General features: G+C 42.4%; 2 protein-coding genes across 20 annotated transcripts in view; one reads left to right on the forward strand and one right to left on the reverse strand.

The window, feature by feature from the left end:
- LOC113927850 overlaps window positions 1–4,922 on the reverse strand; it is a 217,552-nt gene extending 212,630 nt beyond the window's left edge. Inside the window, exons 1-3 of the mRNA XM_027604027.2 lie at window positions 4,896–4,922; window positions 4,674–4,804; window positions 3,752–4,121 (exon numbers count right to left, since the gene is read on the reverse strand). Coding sequence (XP_027459828.2) covers window positions 3,752–4,121; window positions 4,674–4,804; window positions 4,896–4,922 — 528 coding nt within the window. The remainder of the gene's footprint in view (window positions 1–3,751; window positions 4,122–4,673; window positions 4,805–4,895) is intronic.
- Window positions 4,923–15,721: 10,799 nt separating this feature from the next.
- The window catches only part of AHI1 (Abelson helper integration site 1), a 229,367-nt gene continuing 228,485 nt past the window's right edge, over window positions 15,722–16,603 (forward strand). For 10 of the 19 annotated variants that reach the window (XR_003521335.2, XR_003521336.2, XR_003521337.2 and 7 more), the window contains exon 1: window positions 15,723–16,527. The gene's annotated coding sequence lies outside the window, so the exon portion shown is untranslated. Of the gene's footprint in view, window positions 16,528–16,603 lie in introns of all 19 variants that reach the window. The other 9 variants (XR_003521334.2, XR_003521333.2, XM_027601494.2 and 6 more) reach the window with 1 other exon arrangement.

A 16,603-nucleotide genomic window follows, 5' to 3' on the forward strand; every position in this document is an offset into this window, starting at 1 on the left:
GGATAGATTTACAGGCACAATTAAGGTAGGTAGGTAAAGAAACCATCACAGGAATGCAGGCAAGAAGTAGCAGGGGCTTGAGAAAGGTGACAGAAACAGGGAAATCATAAAAGTCAATGATTCGTGGAGATATTTTCAAAGTACTATGAACAAGACTCGGGTAACATTTTCGATGTGGGTCTTTGGTGAGATACAAACACCATTTGCTTTGAAAAATCCTAGGAATTTTATTGGCCATTTAGTGTCGACCATGCAATGTGAGTTAGTCAGCTGTCCTAATTGATCCTATCTCTAAAAGAGAAACCTTCACCAAGTCGTTACAATCCCAAATAGTACCATATGTTCTCCGGTTTTCTCTGTTCTAACCCCTTCCATTTCCATGGTAACCCATGTAATAAAGGTAAAAGAAAGAAAGATTTCTGGTGTCTGTATTTTTCAGGGCTCTCATTTTTCTTTGATGCTTCAGAAAGTAGTGCTTGGCACCAATTTTAATTATTCTGAGGAAATAACAAGTCAACTAAATATTACCAAGAGGGAAAGATAAATTTTGTACCTTTCCTAATCTGTATTCTTCTTCAAAGGAAGCCATAGCTAAACCCAAACTCAGATATTTATAGACCTTAAAATGTTCCCAAGAATGATAAGCTGGGATTTACAAAAGCAACAGGAAGCCGGCTGGCCACTCAGTGTTATGCCACCTTGAAGAGATGATCACAGATAGTAAAGACAATGGAGGAGGGAAAAAAGTAAAAGTTTTGTTCTCTTCCAAGTTCACTCCGGTTGTCTGGTTTCAATATTAGATCTTCTTATGAGTTATACCAGCCCTCTATAGTCAGTCTCAGGAATCTGCAAACTTAATTTTTTGATACTCCTACATAATGTCATTTATCAATAAGTTTGAGATGGAGTAGAAGACAACAATTTCAAAGAAGGGTATGATGTGAGCTAGAAAAATGTATCACCATTATTTTAGTCACATATTACCCACTTTTCTCACAGATAGGTTCACAGTAAAATGGATAGTGAAGGAGCAAGAATAAAAACTTTTCAACCCTAGACCGAAGGCTATCTTATATATGTTAATATTTTCATTCCCTTTGTTAAAAATGTGTATTAAGTGAGGTTGAAACATCTGGGGGTATCAGGCACCAGGTAGCATTATCAAATAGAAGTGTGTCACATCCATTCAAAACAGTGAGATCTGCCCAGCAGCATCAGGTTGGACCCTATAGCATTTCTTCCACATGCTCTGCTTCCAATTGCCTTGTCTACCTTGCTGACTCCTATTATTTGGATCCAATTTGGGGTTTCTAGTGTCTTTTCTATTTGATCCTTGGCATTGCTCCTTCAATAACACAGTAATTGCCTCTGAAACTACTACATTGCTACCTTCCCCTTACATTAAGTTTGAAGACACCAGCAGATCTCCAGGATTGACTGCTACATGCCCAATGTCTGGTGTTGCTATAGTTTGTACAGTACATGATATTAGGATCCATCAATGAGCCACGGAAAATATACACATTAAGACTGGGCATTCAAAACTGGATTGTGATGAGGGTTACCCAATGTACAAATTTGCTAAAAATCATTAAACTATACACTGAGAATGGGTGAATCTTATGATATGTAAATTACACCTCAGTAAAGCATGAAAGAAAAAGTTTGATCAGATAATGGAAGTAGGTAGCACAAGTTTGGACCGACACTGAACCCAACCAAAAAACAGGTAAAAAGAGAGGGTGCTATCATCATGACAAGGGCTGACCACACAGAAAAATCAGTTCACTAGGGCAAATCATAGGATCTGTTAGCTACATCAGTTCCCAGTCACAGGAAGATTGGGGAATTACTAAAAACCCAGTAAAAGATAGCATTGTTGTTGGTGTTGGTGATTCATCATAGTTACCATTGGGATCCCAAGATCAGGTCCCAGGTGCCGAGAAGAGCATTGCAACAAGGAATTTACATTTGTCCATTTGAGCTTTAGTGTGCAAAAAACTCTGTTTAATTTAAGGACACACAAAAAAATGATTTGTTACAAAGGTATGAGGTCCTTTATAGAGCCGAACAATAAAGCGTTGGATAGAACACCAAAAGAACCAGGACAGGGCTGGCAGCCTTGGGCGACCCTCAGTGCCATGGCAAGACTGGGCTGTGGTGCTCATCTAAGGTCTTGAGTTCGAGTACCTAATGCACTCAGTGACCATTCCCCGCAACTGGTCCCAGGACGCAGAGGACATGAGCATTGGCCACTGGAGCTTCATGCCGCAGCACCACCCTGAGATCTTCATGTCCAGGGCAGCAGTGGCCATGGCCGAGCTGCCACAAAGCCGTCCCTGTAACCCAGGCCCCAAGCTGGCAGTGACTTCTACCTGCACTGCCTCTGCAAGAAGCGCATGTTGGTGGACCCTGGGTTCCAGAGGCATGGCACGATGCCACTGCAGCTGCCACACTTGTGCACGCTCAGGTTCCAAGCACAAATATCAAGATTGCATTCACTGCCCTGTCCAACGAGAAGAGCAGGAGAAGGCACCCGAGTCCCCGAGTCCCTGGTGAGGCCGGAGCAGGCCCATGTCTCCTCTTCCGCCATGGATGTTCCAGACAAGGTGGCTCACCTCGTCCACCCCCACCCCTCCCGAGGGGGAACCACCAGTGCTGCAAACTGGCCCAACCAGCCCCTGGGGAGCAGGGTCTTGGGGTACAAAAGGGGCCATGTAATACCATCTGACTTCAATTTCATGACCCACAACTCACAGCCAAAAAATGAAAAGGAAGCTTCTGGTAGATACAGCCTAAAGGATGATGCAAAGTCCTTATTCCTACACATAATTAATCATACAAGCAATTACGATGTCTCCTGATAAACCACTCACTCTAAATGGAATTTATATGCACATCATTAAAAAACGATCCATACTACAATGGCAGGCCGAATTCAATTGACCACAATGTCTCTCTGAATTGTTTTTGCATAAAAGTACCACGTTCCCAGGAAGAACCAGGCAAAGGCTCATTCTGGGGGATAGATCCTACCTCTGAAAGTAAATAAATAGAGTGGACTTTTAGGACAAGACAGTCTAGGGCGTGCCTTGCTTCGGAATCCCTCTGGGAACCCTCTCCTAGCCTCTCCCAACCCCGCTGGAGCCGGTCTGCTCAGTCCTTTGGCGTCCAGACCCCTGAGAGCCGGTGGGGGGAAGGTTCACCGGATCCTGGAACCAGAGCCCGGTGCCTCACAGCGCGAACCGGCCGCGGTCCAGGAGTCCCGGGCTGTCCACAGCACACCCGGCTCGCCCCTGTCTAGTCGGCCCGTTTCAGTAGCCCTGCAGCGGCAGCTGCTGCCCAGGACCAAGCCCCGTCACCTACACCTTCGCCGCCCCTGTGACCACCTCGACCTCCCAGCAGCTAGTCATGCAGACGGTTCACGCCGCCCACCGGACCCTGCGGTGCGGTGCCTGGCCCCAGCGTGGCCAGCCTGGCCCCAGGGAACACCGTTGCCTGGCAGGCCGCGGTCACTCCAGCGGCCATGCTGGCCCCTCCTAAGCCAGGGCCTCAAGATCTGTGTGCAGATCTCAAAGTAAAAGTGAAAGTAGAACCTATTCCTGTGATTAGCGGGGCCACACTTAGGCGCCGCTAGCCGGGTCATTCAGATGGGACAGACCACCCCGTCCAGATGGTCGCCATAGTACAACAGGCACCCCCAGGTCGGCGCCAGCCACCAATAAAAACTGTACAGCAAAACGGGACTCACATGGTGCCAGTAGGCGTCGCGGGCCACGGCCGGGAGAACGAGGCAGTGCGAGTGGTCTGACCGGCTGGCGACACGCGCGGGCGTCGGCGTCCCTGCCCACGAAGTGCCGGAGCGGCGACCAGTCGGAGCGGCGGGAGCAGAGCAGAAGTGGGTCGGGACCGCAGGCGGCGAGAGCTTTGTCCGCGCCCGGCGCGTGGGAACGCTGCCGGCAGCCACGAGCGAGGCTCCACGTCCCACACTAGCCGCTGGGAGAGCTTTTCTTACTCGAAGGTCAACCTGTGGTGCGGAAACGAGACGCCGCCTCTCACCCACGCTCCCAGCGCGTTCTCTCCGCTTCACCTCGGCACTGGAGACACAAAGCGCGGGGGGCCTTCAGTTAAAGACAGAAGTCACACCAGCACAAAGCCCCGCGCAAGGAAACCTGCTTCAGACATTGCCTCCCCTCCGCGCGCTCAGCTTTCAACTCCGAGGAAAGGTGTGCCCTTCCAGGTCCTTCGGAGGACGCGGGACGCCTGGAGCGAGCGGACCTGACAGGACCCTGGCCGGGGCCACCCCACCACCTTCAAGGGGGCCCGGGGGACCGGACACTATGTAAAACAGTATTCTGTTGTTCACATGTGGAATTGGAATATTTTGAAGTGTACTTTCTTTTTTTACAAAATAGGGGTGTCTTTGACATTTCACATCACTCCATTTCTACGCTGGACATTTTAGAATCACACAGGACCTTTCCCGTGGATTTCATTTGGGAAAAAGAAACAGCGCAGTTTTGTTTCCAGCCTATGGCATAATTTACTTGTGTCTGTCCAATTAAAGTTCACGTGGAGGTGCTTGATGACATCTGCAAGTTTTGCCCGTTAGTGCATTCAATGCACCTCCATTTCAGTGTGTAGGATTGGCCCGACAGACTGGACAGACTGACCGACCACTGCTGTTACTGCGAGGAAGAGAGCTGCGGGACTCGCCAGAGCAGCGCTCAACTATTTCTCTTTCCCGCTCCTTTTCGGAGTTCGTTTCTTTGTGTTGACTTTGTCCCTGGCGTGATATTCCACTCTAAGTAGAACAAGTCTCCTAAGGATTGTGTATATTTAAAACAAGAGAACTGTTAACTAATTCATTTGGAAAAAAAGATTCAATCTTTTACCACACACCCTTTGCAAAATCTCTCCATGGCACGCTTGCAACTCAGTGTCACTGGTTCTAGGCATCCTCCAGTCCAACCATTTGTCTACCCCTTGATGTTGCGGTTTGCCCAGCTGACAAGGAGCCAGTGCTGGGGTGGAACAGAAGCTGTGTTTTAACAGGAGGGTCTTGGAAGCAAGTGCCCTGCAGTTAAGCATTAAGACAAATATCTAAGTCCTTTGCTGATTTGTAATAGGAAATTCCCCCTCGATCTTTCAGAACTGAACCAGTCCTAAGGCTGACTCCTGTCCTACAGAAAATAAAACCCAGAGGAAAGGAACAAAGGTGAGAGAATGAGCAGTAGGGGCCCCTCCAGGCTTCAGTCCATGCTACCCCAGAAGAAAACAGCTGGCCTTTCCAGACTGTTCCATGGGGTCCCGGTTCAGCTGTGCAAATAGAAAGAAAGCCTTGGCCTTATTGTGAATTTCTAAATGTCATCAACATAACATTACTTACTCAAATGTAGTTATTTTGGTATCTAATGGTCATAAAGAAAACACACACACCACACACATATAGAGATATGTATATACATACCTAGAATATATGTGAGTATATACACAAACCCAATAAAGAGGACAGAAAGTAGACCATCAGTGGACAAGAAATGCCAACAATTTCTTAAAGAGAATAGCAGTTAGGAGATTGAGATAGTGAGTTGAAATGGGATCTTCCAAAAGATATGTCCTTGTCCTAATCCCCAGAACCTGTAAATGTTATGCTATTTGGAAAAAGGATATTTGCATGCAATTAAGGATCTTGTGATAAGGAGATCATCCTTGATTTTCTAGGTAAGTCCTAAACCCAATGACCTTGTAAGAGGGAGATTACACAAACAGAAGAGAAGATAGCCTTATGAAGGCAGAAGCAGAGACTGGAATGTTGTGGTTACAAGCCAAGGAATGCCAACATCCACCAGTAGCTGGACATGGCAAGGATCAGATTCTCCCCCAGAGCCTCTGGAGGGAGTGTGGCTCTGCCAACACCTTGGTTTTAGAGTTCTGGCCTCCACAACTGTGAAATAAATTCCTTTTGTTTTAAGCTACCAAATGTGTATAAATTTGTTTTAATAGCTATAAGAAATTAATGCAAGTGGTTTCTAAGGAAGCTAAGAAAATTGTCCATGCAGAAATACAGAGAAGCTCAGAAAACACTAATTGGAAGCAAGGAATGGAATATGGAGTTAAATGGGGTTATTGAAAGTGAATGAAAGTTAAAATTATCCCTCAGACTATCCCTCATCCCAACAAGCAGAAGATCCAGCAGCCAGGTATTTACCACTCTAGCAAAAAAATGAGAGATTCTTCCCTATAGAAATTTCCCTTGAGAGAAGCAGGGCAGCTGACGTGGCTGCTCCCCAAACACCCTAAAAAAAGGTCAATTAGCTGCAAGCTCAGCCCACAACCATGGAGCTCTCAATCAGCTTTTCATTGCTTTATTTTTTAATGAATAACAAATAAGGAAGGAAATCCAGAATAAAGAGAGGCCAGAGCTAAACTGGGAATGGTTGGAGAGGGTGGGGTCCAGAAAAAGTTGAAATAATTCAAAGAACAGGAGCAGAGCAAGAAAGAGAAGGCACTACTTATTGAATAGACTCAGATATATACCAGTGACTAATTTAGTGCCTCTCAGCTCCAAACTCATCCATCCCTCTCTTCCCTCGGGATACTGGTAGTGGGCTCTTGCAGTCAACATTTGGGCGTAGCTCGCTGACTGGATGGAGGCTCTGCCAATAGCAGGCACTGAGGAGGCACTAGGAGGTGAGGAGAGGAGTAGGTACTTTTTGATCTGGTGTTCTTTTTCTTTCAGGGTCCAGCAGAGGTCCCGCCTTTGTTTACCTTAGCAGCAGGGCTCGTTGCTCTGGTGGCAACCATGCCCATTCTTCAGTATCTGAATCTCCTCACTCAGGGCCACCTCGCCAGAGGTTCCAAGTTCCTTCCTTGTTCACTTTTCCCTCAACCTTGGGAGTAGTAGCTGTTCTCCACAGGTACTCCCTCTCTATACCTTAGAGTTCTCTTTCAGCCCTTTTAGTAAATACATCTTTTCCTTAGTTCACAATTGTGGAATTGGATATAATTTCTGGACACGAAAGACCCCATTTTGAAGTGCCACTTTTCTTTCTAACTAGTGAACTTTTGAACTGAGCCGTATACAGTTATTGTTATACAAGCAGTTGCTCATAAAATCCAACAGAACAACTAGCATTTGAACCATAAAACTGTTGATTTGAACTTTATGAGGAGAAAAGTTAACTAATACATACCAGGAATAGTTTTGTGTGATAGCACCAATAAAATAATCAGATAGTAATCAAAAGTGGTTCAATCGGTCAGCACCAAATTAGCAGCTTTTTTCGGTTTTTTCCTACTCTTCTTTATCTAAATCATGTAATTCCGCCCCCCTTCCTTCTCATAAACCTTCTCTGCATATGAGCCAGACAGTTTTCTAGTTACTCCAGGATCTGTGCTCTGCAAATTACTACTCTGAGACCCCAAAAAGGCCTTTGTTCTTTTTCAGTTTGCCTCCTTGTCTCGGTTGACGCAATGTACTTGGTTCACAATTATTTTCTCTAATTGGTGTGGTAATTTTTGTTCCCTGACCAGACCCTGACTAACACAATAGTCAATAAGAGTTTAAATCTTTAAAATCCTGTAAAACTTAACACTAGAGATTAGGCAAAACTCTCAGATTGCTAAAGTAAAATTTTCAAGAGATGCTTAGAAGACCAAATTGGGAAAATCTCCCAGAAAATAGAACTAGTTGAAAGATGGAAAATATTGGAGGTGAGATTGAGGTGAAAAGGGTGGAGAGGAAAAGAAGTATAAGGTTGCCAATATCTTCATTTTGGAGTGACAGAGATGTTATATAGTTGGCCAAAAACAGAGGGGTAACTATATTATTTAAAGTTACAAAGATAACCAAGACAGAAATTAAATATAGTAATAGTAACACTTATTTAGTGCCTTTTTTAAAAAAGATTTTATTTATTTATTTGACAGAGAGAGAGACATTGAGAGAGGGAACACAAGCAGGGGGAGTGGGAGAGGGAGAAGCAGACTCCCCGCTGAGCAGGGAGCCCGATGCGGGGCTCCATCCCAGGACCCTGGGATCATGACCTGAGCCGAAGGCAGGCACTTAACGATTGAGCCACCCAGGCACCCCTTGTTTAGTGCTTTTAATGTAGTGACCCATTTATCCTCGTAGAAATCCTCTGAGGAATAGACTATTATTTATCCCCATTTTATAGATGAGGAAGAGGGTTTGGGAGAGACTGCGTCACTTGCCTAAGATCACACAGCTGGTAAATGGCAGAAGTGGGATTCCAGAGTATGTGGTCTTATCCGTTGTACTCTACTGCCCCTTACACGACTTTGTTGGGAAGAGATGGGTAAGGAATGTACAAGGTGATGCAAATGACTTAATTCATCTTTTAGCGGTAGATAAAGGCAATTCTTACAACTAATGAATTAAGCAATAGTGTTAAGAGATAGAGAGGTAAGCACCAAAAGAAACAAAAACAGAAACTGTTTAAAGGGATTTATGGTAGTCCTCCCTTATCCATGGGGAATATGTTCCATGACCCCTAGGGGATGACTGAAACTGCAGATAGTACCAAACCCAATATATACTGTTTTTTTCCTATACGTGCACACCTATGAAAATGTTTAGGTTGTAAGTTAGGCACGCTAAGAGATTAACAACAATAACAAATAATAAAATAGAACAATTATACTGTAATAAAAGTTATGTGAATGTGGTCTCTCTCTCAAAATATCTAATGTACTGTACTCACACTTTATGTGATAATGTGAGATGATAAAATGCTTATGTGCACAGATGATGTGAGGCAAATGACACAGACATTACAAGGTTGAGTTAGGCTACTCTTGACCTTCTGCTGATTCGTCATAAGGAGGATCATGTGCTTTCAAACCCTGGGTGCCTATGGGTAAAAGAAACCCTGGATAACAAAACTGGGGAGCAGGGGGAATTACTGTACTCTTAGGACCAGTACTTTGGGAAGAAGTGGTGAACCTCGGATTTGTCATTTTCCCTCATGAGTATCTTTCTGTATTGTTAACGTCTTACTTTAATAATAATTTATTTTAAACATTTTAAAAGACATAAAATTATCAATTATCTCAGGTATGGAGAGAAAAAAACGGGACCATGAAGGTAAATTATACACACAAACTATGTATTTTTTAATTTGACATGCTAATTATGTAAAGATAATCTTAAATGTGAAAACAAGGGAAGTCCTTTCCCGCTTGTGGTGGAGATATCTAACCTGAGTCCCTCAGAGAAGGAGGCCTGGTAATTTCACAGTAGGGCTTGGGAAGCCTTTATTTTCACAATTTGTAAGAGAGATGAAGCTAGCTCTCAATCTCATAAACAGATATCATTTGAATAAGATGAAAAGTTAAGCATTAATAGGCACAAAAGACTTACAACACAGAAAAGGGAATGAATGTCTGATATATACCTTTTGCCCAATCACAGGACCTCACGTCATAGACAAAAGATGAGCTGTCTAGAGAGTGGTCTCCAGAGAGTGGATTCTTGGAAATGTTGCTAGACAGACTCTGGTGGTACAAGCACCATTCTGTACTGTATTTATTAATCTAGAAACTACATTTTTCAGCCCTGGTGTCAAATATATAGCAAGCTATTATAAATTCAAATAGTATATTAAGCATCAGTAAATTAAATGGTTTGGATAACAAATGGGTACATAATAAGATGTAATAAGGCCATACCTTTAAACTGGGATCTTGCTGACACTCGTAATGACAAATGCTGTTTTGCTGCCATCTAGTGTTCATTGCTTTAGAGATCTAAATTGAACATAGGCTGAATTTTTTGTTTCTTTCCTTGTCTCTGAAACAGTTCTTGTTTTTCATGGGGCCTTCTAAGACCTAAATTAAAACACTTTTCCTGATAAAACAATATTCATATATATACAACAAATCTATAAATAGCCTTATAGTTTGTAGGAAGTTCCATGAATTCTGATCTAATCCACATCTATAGGTTCATCAAGTTTTCTTGCAAGGCACTTCATAGAAAGTTTATAAGAAAGTCTCATTATTTCAGTAAGTCATCTGCTAAATTTGAATGGCAGTCACTACTACAAGGCAATTACTATTAACTCATAAATACCCTGCATTATGTATTAAGAGTTGAGAGAGAAAAACTTCTTTTTTACCCAATATTTCAAAGAGATACACTGTGGGGGAAAAAATTTTCTGAAAATCAGCTAGAAATGCCAACTAAATTGCATTTTTGAGTTCTCATCAAAGTAAAGGAAGTTCCCACGGGCCCAAGGAGAAAGAAAAGTGAAAGAAGAATGGTAAGCAGGGACTACTTAGTGGTGATCCTACACTAGAGGTATTTGCTGTTTCCCTAAATGTAGTTCTGGAGTGGAAAGACTTCCCAAAACATAAGATATGAGGTTTTGTTCAGTGTGGGAATTAAGATCTTTGCATAAAACTGGGACCCTCAAGAGACTAACCAGCAAAGGGAGATAAGGAAGCTTGAATGTGAGAGCTAGAGTTTGAGTAGAAAAAAAATTTCCTGGGGCGCCTGGGTGGCTCAGTCAGTTAAGGGGCTGCCTTTGGCTCAGGTCATGATCCCAGGGTCCTGGGATCAAGTCCTGCATCAGGCTCCCTGCTCAACGGGGAGCCTGCTTCTCCCTCTGCCTGCCTCTCTGCCTACTAGTGCTTCTATCTCTCTGTCAAATAAATAAATAAAAAATCTTTAAAAAAAAATTTCCCTCTGAATTATAAACATAGCCTCTTTTATGTAGGATTTAAATTCAAATCAATATTAACCTGAGAGGTTGTATATGGGATATAAGAAACTGAGAAAAGTCAAAGAATACTCCAACACTACTCCAAAAACTGGAGTTGCCATTATACAAAATGGAGAAAGCTTCAAGGGAGGGGTTGATCTTCAAGCGGGTTTTAAGAGTTTAGTAAGTCTGAGATGTGTATCTGACATCTAAATGGAGATATCTACGTATGCAGTTGGACGTATGAGTCTGAAGTTCAGGAGTGAAGATTGGGCTGTGGAGATACCTCCGGGAGTAGTCTGTATGACCATGGGACCACAGAGACTGGAAAAGATCACCAAGTAAGCACATGTGGATAGAGAAGAGTTCCAAGAGGTTAGCTCTGGGATATTCCAATATCAGAGGTCAAGGGGATAAACAAAAATTAGCAAAAGAGACCCAGAAGGAGGAAAAGTAGGAAAACATGTAATCACTAGTTAACAAATAGAAGTTAATTAATTCAAAATAACACCAAAACTATATAAAATACTAAGGAATAAATTTAGTGATAATATGAGAGAATTATATGAAAGCTCTCTTAATTAAAAAACCATCATATTTGGCATTTCTATTATAATTGATAAAGAAACTCTGTAATAAAAATGATATAGCATGAAGCCATTAAAATGAATGAAAAGATGCATATTACTGACATAAAAAAACCTTCTAGGATGGCAATACATGATAAAGACTCAAACAAGGCAGCAGGAAAAAAATCTATAGTATTAAGTTGTCTTTTTAAATTTAGTATATTTAGTATATATATGAAGGAAAATCGGGAGTAATGTATAAAAGGCTATTACCAATGATTAACATATGGCGGAGTTTCAGTTTCTACAGTACAAATGTCTGGATGATTGATTGAATTTTTATTATGAGCACATATGAACATTATTTTTTTAAGATTTTTTATTATTTATTTATTTGAGAGAGAGTGAGGGAGGGAGTGAGAGGGAGAAGCAGACTCCCCGCTGAGTAGGACCCTGGGATCATGACCTGAGCTGAAGGCAGACGCTTAACTGACTGATCCACCCAGGTGGCCCTACATATGAACGTTATTAACAAGCTTAACACTTTTTTTTAAGATTTATTTATTTTAGAGAGAGAGCACATGTGCGCACATGTGAGTGGGGGGAGGGGCAGAGGGAGAGAATCCTCAAGCCAACTCCTGCTGAGCAGGGCTCCATCCCAGGACCCATGAGATCATGAGACCATAACCTGAGCTGAAACCAAGAGTCAGGTGCTTAACCCACTGAGCCAACCAGGCGCCCCAACAAGCTGAACATTTCAATGAAGTTTATATGGCATATATAATAGCATGGAAATGAAAGTATAACATAATGTTAATTCAAGGAAGCAGAAATAAGTATCTTACATACAATATGACCAAAATTAAAGTATGCATAGAAAACGGACTGAAAACAAAATTGCTTTAAAAAGCTAATTGATATTCTTTTTAGGAAGTAGTACTGAATATTTTTTCCTTTTTCCTGTGGTTCTATGTCTTTCAAATTCTTTAAGTTTTCCTACTTTTGTTTTGCCTGCTTATTACAAAAATTTCCAAACACACAAAAAGTATAATGAAATGCCAGGTACCTATTAGCCAGCTTCAATGACCATCAAAATTTGGGTATATATGTGTTATCTTCCCCACGTGGTTTTCTTTTTTTATTATTTTCTGGACTATTTTAAAGCAAATTTCAGACATCGTGTCATCATATTCTATGGACTTAAGAAAGGTTTATTCTTACATAATCACAATACCGTTATTTCCTTTATACAGAAAGAAATAAAAATTCCTTTAATATCATCTAATAATTAGCCCATACTGAAAAAATCTCTGATCATCTGAAACGTCTTTATACAGTTTGTTCTGAGTGAAAATCCAAACAGTTCCCATTTTTGCATTCTGCTGTACGTCTAGTACAATCCCAAAATGCATATGTTGAAATCCTAACCCCTAGCACTTCGTAATGTGACTATATTTGGACATAAGATTTTTAAAGAGGTAATTACATTGAAATTAGGTCATTAGGGTGGGCCCTAATCCAATATAACTGATGTCCTTCTAAGAAGAGAAGATTAGGACTCAGGTACAGTGAGAAGACTATGTGCAGACACAAGGACAAGGCAGCCATCTATAAGCCAAAGAGGCCCCGGAAGAAACTAACCCTTCCAACATCTTGATCTTGGACTTCAAATCACCAGAACTTGAGAAAATACATTTCTGTTGTTTAAGTCAACCAGTCTATGGTACTTCATATGACAGACCTAGCAATGTAATACAGACAGTAAAGCCAACGTTTGTTTTGATTGGTTAATGTACATTTTGTTCAGGGGGATAAATATTTTGTCTATCAACCATATGTATGTTTTATTCAACAAATTCACTATTTTTTATTTATTAGATGTTTTGAATACTCTAAATTGATTTCATGAATGGTTGGCCAACTTTATTATTACTATCACTGCTACTCTTAATTGTTTGCCTCTCCAAATACCACTAAAATGAACTCACTTTTGTACTCTGAGCTTATGAGAAGGAAAGCACAATATTTGCTTTCTCCAGTTTGAATGGGGCTCACTTATATTTTGCTATTTATTCAATTGTCTATTGGCTGTATCCCACTGAAACTATCTTTCCTCTATACCGGCTCTTCCTACCTTTCCACTGTTAATTAGCCATTTTCCATCCTGTTACCTAAGCCAGAAACCTCAGTACCTTTAAAACATTTATTATTTTAAAATGCTTTTAAACTTACAGAAAAAAATTGTAAGAATAGTACAAAGAACTTCTATCTTTGCCTAAATTCTCCAGTTGTTGACATACTACATTTGCTTTATCATTCTCTCTATATACATATTCATATTTTACTGACTTCTCTTATTTATATATACTTTTTTTGGAACCATTTGAGTAAGTTGCAGACATAAAGCTTCATTATCTTTAAATATTTCAGTGTGTATTTTCTAGAAACAAAGGTAACCCCTACATTACCAGACTATAGTCATCAAAATCGGGAAATTCACTTTGTTAAAATGCCATCTAGTCCACAGACCCAATTCAAATTTTGTCAGTTGTCCCGATAATATCCTTAAAAGAAAAAGGATCCAATGCAGGGTCATATGTTCCATTTAATTGTCATGTCTCTTTAGTCTTCTACAATCTGAAAAAGTTCTTTAGTTGTTCCTTTGTCTTTCACGACCTTGACAAACTTTTAAAGTGCAAAGATCTATAATTTTGTAAAATTTCCTTAATTTGAGGTTGTCTGATCCTCCCTCATGATTAGATTCTTCCTTATGCATTTTTGGCAAGAGTATCACAAGTGTGTTCTAATTGTCTCTTACCAGGTGGCATACAATGCTGATTTGTCATTTTCCTATTACTGAGGATGGTAACTTTGCTCACCAGTGCCAGATTTTTGCACTGTCAAGTTTCTATTTTTCCCTTTGTAATTAGTATTTGGCCAGGAGATACTTTGAGACTATAATGTTTCTCTTAAAACTTTCACCCTCTAGTTCTGGCGTACATTGATGATTCTTGGCTGAATCCATCTTTACTATAATAGTTGCCAAATGGTGATATTTCTATCTATACATTCCTTCTACATTTATTAGTTAGGAATCTAATATAAGGAAGAGCGTTTCTTTATGCCCATTTAAAAAACATTCACGTATTTATTTCAGTATAGACTCAAGTATTCCTATTTTATTCAGATCATAATCTATTAACATTATTATAGTGGTGCTCAGATTGACCCAGATGTGGCTAATGGAGGCTCTTTCAAGCTGGTTTCTGTGTCCCTTTCTTATGTTCCATCATTCTGTAAAAACTTCTTTAGTTTCTGGTGCAACAAGATTTTTAGGGCTCATGTACTTTCCCTGTTCCTGTTCTGAATCAGTCATTTCCCCAAGAGGCTCTAGTTCCTTTTAGCAGAAAAAGGTGTTTAGAAACCAAGATCTAGGCAGTACTTGCTCATGGCTCCTCACATCTCTTTAGCAGAGGGCGCTAAGGGAAAAACAAAATACATGGATTCAAAGTATAGACAACATTTGGGTTGAGATATGGAGGTGTAGGAGTTTACAAAAAGAGATTTTTCAGAGAGAGGAGACAATATGTACAAGAAAGGGACATGAGAGGGTATGGATTGTTTTGCATGGTACACATAATTCAGTATTGCTGAAGCATAACATTGAAAGGAGGCAATGAGAGAAGATACTAGTCAGGCAGATGGAGTGTCTTATATCCTAGGCAAAGTAACTCAATTTTCTTTTACAGATAATCCTTTGAAGAATTTTCAGGACAGTGACATTGTCAGATATACATTTTTAGTGAAGTCATTCTGGTAGCAGTATGGAGGATGGCATTCTGGAATCAAAACTGGAGTCAGAGGACTGGTAAAGAGGCCATCACACAATAAGAGAAGTAATGAAGGCTGGTATGAGGCAGCCGGAGTCAAGTTGGATAGGCTATATACTAGGGGTGTTAATAAAAGAGTACAATGGACATAATTTGTTTTAAGAGGCATTTAGGATGCTCTTACAACGCTGGGAGGACGGTGGTGGCTTAAGCCAAATCAGAAATCCAGAAACGGGAGTAGGTTCTAGGTGGAAAGTTGAACAGTTCGGTTTAAGATGCATTGGATTGATATTTCTCACGGAATTCTCATAGGATTTGGAGAAAGAACATGAAATATGTTTTGTAATGTATGGTGATGCTCATATAAATAGAAAAGCTGGCCTCTAAAGAAATATACATAACGCTCTCACTTTGCAAACTAAGCAACAGGTTATAGCGCGGTGTATGACTACAACTGCAGGAAATTCAAGAGTTGGGGAGGGACCTGTCTAGTATTTTTCCATCCCTGGTGACTCAGAGCTAAAAATGGCGCCTGCGGCAGAAATTAGAAAGTGGAAGGAGGCACTGGGTGAGGGTTTTCTTTTTTTTTCTGTTTTAAACACATAGCGAGAGAACTCAGCGCCACATGAATTATTAACATTTTTTTCCTTAAGGTTTGGTCTGTAGTACAACTCTATTCTCCGCGTTTAAAAGAATGTTTCATGTTGTGGGCGCGATCGCTTGGGCGGTGACGTGCCTGCTTCTTTGCCTCATTCATGCTTCTCGGCCTCGGCGGGTTTCACGACTGCCTCCCTGTCTCTGCCCCCTCTCGTTTTTGTTTTTGTTTTTGTCTCCAGCGCTGGCTACAGTTCTGAGAGACAGAACGCTTTTTCGGGGGTGAAGACCAGATGGGTTCAGACCCTACGCATTCGCAGGGCTCCTTGGCGCTTGGGGGCGAGAGATTCTTTCTTCAGAGGCCCGCGGCCTCGCGCTTTCTACACGGGCACGAGGAGTCCCGCGCGCGGCCGCCAGAGCGCGTGCCCGGCTGTAGTTTGAAGGCCCGCGGGCGGGGCGCGCGCACCACCTCCGCAGGCGCCGCGCTGCAGCAGCTCCGGGCCCCGGCGTAGGTGGCGCGGGGGCGGGGCGGCGGAGGGGCGTCGAGGCTGGGCAGCCGCCCAGACCCGGAGCTTGGGCCGCATCGGTTGTTGTGGGAACGGTGGCGTAGGCAGGCACTGACGTCAGCGGGCGGCGAGCTGCCCGCACTGCGGCACCCGGTCCGCTCTCAGAGCCGGAGTGGCTGGCGGCTGGGGTGGCTACGCGGGTGCCTGGCTCCCGCCCCGCTCGGCGCGAGAAGCCGCTTCGCACAGTCCCGGCGTCGGCTCGGGCGAGACTGACTGTCGGCCGCTCGGGGCTCCGTTCTCCGTGAGTACGCTGCAGGCCTGCTGGTGGCGGGAGGCCCGACCGGGCGCTTGGCCTGCCGGGGCCCTCTCAGCGGGGG

This window comes from Zalophus californianus, chromosome 7 (assembly GCF_009762305.2).
Source record: "Zalophus californianus isolate mZalCal1 chromosome 7, mZalCal1.pri.v2, whole genome shotgun sequence".
Classification (NCBI taxonomy): domain Eukaryota; kingdom Metazoa; phylum Chordata; class Mammalia; order Carnivora; family Otariidae; genus Zalophus; species Zalophus californianus.